The sequence below is a fragment of the Dendronephthya gigantea genome, unplaced genomic scaffold (assembly GCF_004324835.1).
Source record: "Dendronephthya gigantea isolate DGI-Jeju-01 unplaced genomic scaffold, DenGig_1.0 000011F, whole genome shotgun sequence".
Taxonomy (NCBI): domain Eukaryota; kingdom Metazoa; phylum Cnidaria; class Anthozoa; order Malacalcyonacea; family Nephtheidae; genus Dendronephthya; species Dendronephthya gigantea.
The window spans coordinates 1,153,624-1,160,783 of NW_021163021.1; the positions used below are offsets into that span (position 1 = coordinate 1,153,624).

The window sequence follows — 7,160 nt, forward strand, 5'->3', positions numbered from 1 at the left end:
CCTGAGTTTTACGAGGACCAATTCACATGTTGATGTACAAGTAAGCAAGGAAATGCGTGCATGCCTATTAGCCGAAGAGAAACTCCGACTACAAAACACTGAAGTGATTACTATTTTACTTGATGTTGCACGTACAATGGCGCGGCAGGGTTTGGCATTCCGAGGTGATGGCGATGACACGGAGAGAATTTCCATCAAATTACACTTCTTCTAAGCAGGCACAACCCACCTTTAAAGCACTGGCTGGAAAGCAAAGACATGAAGCAATTTCAGATGACGTATATGTCTGGAAAGTCTCAGAATGAATTTATTCAGTTGTTAGCTGATGCTGTCCGTGAGGACATAGTGCATGAAGTGTCCATTGCTGGCATGTTTGGTGTGATGGCTGATACAACACCAGATATCTCAAATAAGGATCAGTTGGCAGTTGCTGTTCGTTATTTGGATACAAATGACCAGCGTGTAGAACGCCTTATTCAAGTGAAAGAAGTGACAGATAAAACTGGGGAAGGAATGGCAAACGCACCTCTATCGTCACTAGCGGAGTGTAAGATTGACAATTCAACCTTGTGTTTTCAGACATATGACAGCGCTTCCAATATGTCGGGAAAATGCAATGGAGCACAAAAGAAGCTTTCAGAAAAGGTTGAAAGAGAGATAATCTATGTACCATGTATTGCTCATGGGGCAAACTTAGTCAGCGAACACAGCAGTAACTCTAGTGCCCTCATAAAAAACATGTATGAAGTTCTGGAAGCAATATACGTGTTTTTCAACGCAAGTACAAAACGTTCAAAGGCATTAGCTGATCTACTGAAAGAAGTTGAAAATTCACTACAATTAAGGAATCTGTCAAAAACACGATGGACAGTTCGTCCTGAGTCAGTCGAAGCCGCATGGAGAAGCTTTGATACTGTTGTTGAAGCACACAGAGCATTAAATTGTAGTGAAAAAGCTAATCCAGATACCAAAACCAAAGCATCTGGTTTACTGGGTCGAATGCTAAGATTTGATTTCATTATTTCACTAATGTTCGCTAAAAACGTTTTCATCAAGACCAAGATGATGACGAAGGTGCTAGAAAGAGAAACCCTTGACATAACTGGAGCTATAGAAGCTTTAACAATGACGAGAGAAAACATTCAGAGAATCAGAGAATCAGATGCGGAAATAGACGATCTTATAGATGCATCTGTGTCATTTGCTTCCAATTTCGAAGTGGTTGCAATTTCTGAGTACGAGAGATATCATCGAACTAGAAGATTACCTAGGCGCCTTGACGAAAGACAAAACACCACTGCCGAGATGGAAATGCCTAAATTTTATAGGAAAGAGTTTGCTCTTGTTCTGGATACCCTTCTTTTACAAATACAAGAGAAAGCTGAGAACATAAAGTCTGCATTGAAACCTCTGTTGGACGGTCTGTGCCCAACACAACTGCAGACTTATGAACAAATTGAAAAACTTTGCCAGATCTATCCAAATGACCTCCCACACCCAGCCTTGTTGTTTGCCGAATCTGAAATGTTCCTTCCATACCTTCATGAACCTGCGAAAAGTAATAGCATCTCAGAGTCAGATATTACTTACAGATACGCTGCTGATCTAGCCCTTCGCCAAAGTCGTGTTGGCCTATTTCCCTTGCTAGCAAAAGCATACAGGCTTTTGCTCACCGCAGCTCCCACAGTATGCAAAGACGAGAGAAGTTTTAGTAAGCTTAAGTTTGTCAAGTCCCGCTGTAGAAATTCAATGGACAATAAAAGACTTGATTCTCTTATGCTTTTGGCATGCGAAAAAGATCTGGCTGAGAAGGTTGATCTCCAAAACCTTGGCAAGGTGTGGTCTGGAATTAAACACAGGCGCATTAAATTGATATGACTGTACATTCCTTCGTTTGGGCAAAATTAAACTTGCAATGGTTAGATTCTAATTATTTGTAACTGTAAAAGATTTACTGAAACATTAAATAAGTTGCGACTTTTAAGGGGCCCCAAAAGTCGATAAAGTGTTGAGGGGCCCAAAATTTTGTGACACCCCCCCAATAAAATATTGGTCAGCACGGCCCTGGCAGTGGTCAGCACTATAATTGTCTGACTGCACAGGCCATGCTCCTTCCATGATATAAAACCAGTAATTATGGCCCCTATGGTCATATATTTGCAAATAATAATGCAGAGGCTGCATTAAGGCTGCATTAAGGCTGCATTAAGGCTGCATTAAGGAAGATTAGAACCAGGGATGTTTGTAGGCCAAGATATCTATGGTAATTATTATTGATTATATGCAAAAGGGGCTCACCAGTTTCTCCCAGATTAGCTTGCAATGACTGGAAAAGGTTCTTTGGAAATGAAATAAACAAAGCCTTATCAATTGTAATATTTATTTTCTTTTAATAAAACATTAGTAAGGTAAGTAATGAATTTTGACTGTAAAAACACGCCATAGCATAGTCACATCCTGTATAAAACTTGCAGTCATGGTCACATTCAACAAATCTTTCTAGTCTAAATAAACGCTTTTCTGCTTCTTCAACTCTTTTGAAGAGAATCACATTTTGCTTGTGAAGTATCTATTTGCTCTGAAGTATCCATTTTAAGTTAATTTGAAATAGGGCACAAACTTTAGTAACATATATTTCTTCACTGTTTGTGGGTATATTTTCATTGACATTTATAGTAGACGTTTTATCCTCAATTGTAGTGGAAACAATTTCTGGCTTAAAGAGCTTTCTATGAGCTTTAACATTTTGCAGGATTGTTAATACTGTTTGTATGTTATTCAAATAGATTTTGAATTTGGACGAATGTTTTTGAAACTTTTTGTCTATAGTAATTTTTGATAATCGATTTTTTTTTGCAATACCTGATCTTTTGGTATTTTGTGAAATTAAATTTCAGTTTTTTTTTTATCATTGCATTATGGAACATCGCAGTTGATGCCTCCACTTTTAACTTTGCAGGCACTTGTGCTTGAAATAGCTCGCATATTGTCTACATACTTTGAGGTGCTAGGTCCCATTTTGCCAGATATATATTTAAATTTATATTTCTATATTTATATTTTGTTCAATTAATAAAAAAATATACTATTTAATAAGTAGAATAATTTAAAATACTACATTTCAAATGCTGCCTCTCATTTATATGTTTTTGTTTTGAATCTTTTAAGGTTGATGTTTTAATATTGTATCTTCAAAAAGAACAGTGTCAGCAGTGGCTTGCCCACTAGGAACATTTCCATTGTTGCAAAACCTGGGTACATGTCAAAACATCTGGGAGTTCTAGTAGCTCTAATTGTACATAGTCAGTAATTTGATATAGCATAGCAGCAACATGTTTACATTGGCCTCCTTTTCCTGCCTTGCATGAACAACGAGCATGAACAACATCTCTGGGAAAAATTGGTTTAGCTGCACATAAACAATATAATTTAACTTCTCCATAGATGCATGTACATTTGCTTTCAGTAAAAGCAATTTTTCCTTTGTACTTGTTAGAATATTAGATCCTATGTTCTCATCTTTTTAGTGCCAGATTGCTCAGACTGCATGCTTAAGTGTTTTTGGAGTTTAGGCCGCACCAAATTAGACTTTAGTTTCCTGTCCGCCGCCTGCATCCCTCAGAGTTACCCGCATGATTTGTCATTATTGCTATTTTGTTTCCATTATTTGCTGTTGAGAAAGTTTACAGTATAAAATGAGCCAATTCTATATCAACGGGACAGAAAATTATAAAGAAACGGTAATAAACAGCCAAAAGTGGGTATTTTTGGCAATATTGGTAAATAAAAACCGCTGTGTTTCAAGTAATGCGTGACTGCTGACATTCTTTCGGGGAAATTACACCACGAAAATCTTACATTTGCAATTCAAATAAACTTTTACTGCTTTCATTGTAAATTTACATATTTCTTGAGCTATGTTTTGATAAATGGTGTATGTTTCCTGTGGATGCATGCATAACAACAATCTTAAGATGGACTATGCTATAAGTAGTGACGAAAGAATGAGTGTTTGTAATTTCTACAACAAAGTAAGTTATTTTAATATAAATTATATTTATTAAATAAATGTATACATTACCAGAAATGAGGGACAAGATGGCAGATGAGCATGCTATTTTTTTCAAAATGGCATCAGTTATTTTTAAGAGAAGAGTGGGAAAATGTTTAAATATGTGGATAAACAGAATGCAAAGATTCGAGACTGTACTCAGGAGCTAAATGAATGGAAGAGTAAGATAATCGAAGATATGAGGAAGGAAGTAAATGACTTAGAAAAGGAGTCTAACAAGGAACTAAGAGACTGTTCAAATGTTCAAATTCTAGAACGAAACGAAGCTTTAAAGTGTCAAGGAAAATCTGCAAATTATTTGGGGGGTAAACAAAAGGGACAAAAGCTTCAACTGTTTAAGAACAAAGCCCAGTGTGCATTATGGTTCTGCAAGAGCTTTGATCTGGATCTGACCAACATAAGACCGCAAGATGAAAGTGGCTGTAGCTACACAGTGGAATATCCCATTCCATCCACCTCAGCTCCTGATAACAATCAAGGTAAACATGAAAAGTTGCCTAATGAGGAAAAGAAAATTATTGAATGTGTGCTATTCCTTCTTGATAAATTTTTTGTTGGGGATGAGGTTTATCATGAACTCTCATTTACAATTAAAGGACTGCCAAAGTCTTATTTAATCAAGCAACTAAGAGGTGAGTTAAATAAGACTTATAGACCATATAGAGAGGATGCCTGCATGTATGGCATAAACATTGGCATTTTCGGCCAACTTTACCTATGCTTTGCCTCAGTGGTGTAGCCAGCCTGATGATTTTGTCCCGCTATGTAAATTTCAAGTTATTATAATTATTCGTGCCTTTAGAAATCTATTGTTTACACAGTCAGTGAACACCAAAATATTAGCATAGCGGGTCAAATCGACAGGCTGGCTACGCTACTGCTTTGCCTGCAAATAGCCAGCACACAGGCAACCCTAAAAATAATATCCAATTTAAAACAACACAATATCCAATTTATCCTATTACTGTGTTAAGAGAAGAAGCTGCACTGTGGCTTAAAATCATGCATCATAGACTTGGTGGAAGATGTAGAATTTGGCAGCCTTTATTGAAATTTACAGAAATATTCATTACAAACTTTTCAAAGTACTCTGGAAGTTGACAAAGGGAATTTGTGGGTTTTGCATGCTGTTTTGTTACCACAGTAGCAACAAGAAAACTTGTGTTATATCTTTCACTTCCATTTGTCTAGTTTGTGAATTATTGTGCTTGCTAAGTGGCATTTCCGAAGAAAGTATTGCTTCCTACTTCAAAAGATTTCTCAGTGTAAAAAGAAAGGGTAACAATGCATCAGTTATAGTATCTGCAGTGAAGGACTTTTCATTTATCTACAAGATAAAACAGGGAAGAATAACTATAGCTTTTCACATTGGGGAATGGAATGCTTAGGAATTTCCCCAGCACAGTTAAATTGACTAAAAACATGTACTAAAGTTATATACAAAACATCAAAAGTCATGCATGCAGGGACTTAAGTTTGACATATAAATCAACATATACAGTTATATTGTAAACTACAATTTTTTCCCTTTGAAAGTCATTTTGTCGTTATCATAGACAAACAGACAGTTATGATAAAAATATTTAGTTGTTAAAGTTTTTGGACTTTGATTGGCTTAAATTTTGATGTTTTTCATCTCATAAAATTTTCCCAATTTGGGTAGCGCAGCAGGGGGTCGACAAGAAATCCCACAACTTTTCACAGGCTGTGACATAGCATAATCACTCTGTGCACAGGCTACAGTACCTATATCCCTGCATTAAATAATTCTTATTATGGATTATATTGAAGCAACTTTATTTCTAAAAATATTTTCAAAATATGTACAACATTAAATTTAATGTAATGTACATTATAAAAACTTCATCCATTATAAAACTAGGGATCCAAGGATAGTGCAAAGTTTTCATGCCCTGTAATACCTAAGCAACCAGACGTTTTCCCAACATAAACATTTTGACTTATGCCAGTAAAAATATAATGAACTAGGTTAAACATTAATCAAAAGAAAAGTACTCAAGTTACGTTAGTCGCGGATACTGTCACTTTTAAATTATAATTTTAGTTGCCCATGTAAACCGGGCGCAATTTTCTCAGTTTAGTCTCTTTTCTTCATCAAACAACTGTGACTACATTCACTACATTTATATAATGGCAACAATTTATCCGTCATTTTATAAGTATAGCCGAAATAGTTGCGTTGTAAATAATGTAAATAAATCGCGGTGTATATTTATGTCTATGATGTGGATACTTCGACGCGTAAATCGATACAAAACAATATACTTATAATCAATACTGTATACTGCCAAAATGATTTGATTACTGCACAAAATGTCTGTTTTGTATAGTATCATTTATGTACTGTATGCAGAATACCAGGTATGGACTTGCTATTGACATAATATGTATTCGTCTAAGAGATCTATCAATACATAAACAACACAGCGTCGATTCTTTCTAACCTCTTTGCTCTCTTTACGGAATAAACCTTCCAAATTATATTTGTGTTGAATTGAATGCTCTTAATTCATAACATAAGATGATAAATTGTGTAGATTCTCAAAGAATTGCTCGATTTTTACGCCTGTAATGTTTTGAAGCAACGCTCGTCGCTCCTTGTCTCTTTATATCGTGAATATAAATGTTCAAGGCTCTACGCCACATGTGCAGTTGCGACGTATAAGAAAAAATCAGGTGTTCCGGGGGACAATTATGCGCAAATCCCTTTGAAACAAAACCCAAACCACAGAAAAGCAATGCCTCAAAATGTACAGTAAGGGTCAAAATTCCTTAATATTTTGGTGAACTTAGCAAAAGGGATGTACAGCATTAATAAATAAAGCAAGTTAAACTGATTTAAAAAACTTTAAATTACTGATCATATACAAAAAGTTACTATACCCCATAAATCAACCTACCCCTCGTAAAGTTTACACTATGACTGACTGACTGACTGACTGACTGACTGACTGACTGACTGACTGACTGACTGACTGACATATTGATGTGCCCTTACGTAACTTAGTGTGTTCCCTAGTGTAACTTAGCTGTGCCCTAGTGTAACCTATTAAGTTACACTAGGGCA

General features: G+C 35.9%; 1 protein-coding gene across 1 annotated transcript; it reads left to right on the plus strand.

Annotated features, from left to right (window-relative positions):
* The first annotated feature begins 282 nt into the window (after positions 1-282).
* On the plus strand, positions 283-1,878 carry LOC114518605. Its single transcript, XM_028538619.1, has one exon. It carries the CDS (start codon positions 283-285, stop codon positions 1,876-1,878), a length of 1,596 nt encoding a protein of 531 aa, XP_028394420.1.
* The last annotated feature ends 5,282 nt before the right edge of the window (positions 1,879-7,160 follow it).

What these genes read in the sequence shown, in the direction of transcription:
- LOC114518605 (XM_028538619.1), top strand. Translation starts at nt 283, where the DNA reads ATGTCTGGAAAGTCTCAGAATGAATTTATTCAGTTGTTAGCTGATGCT.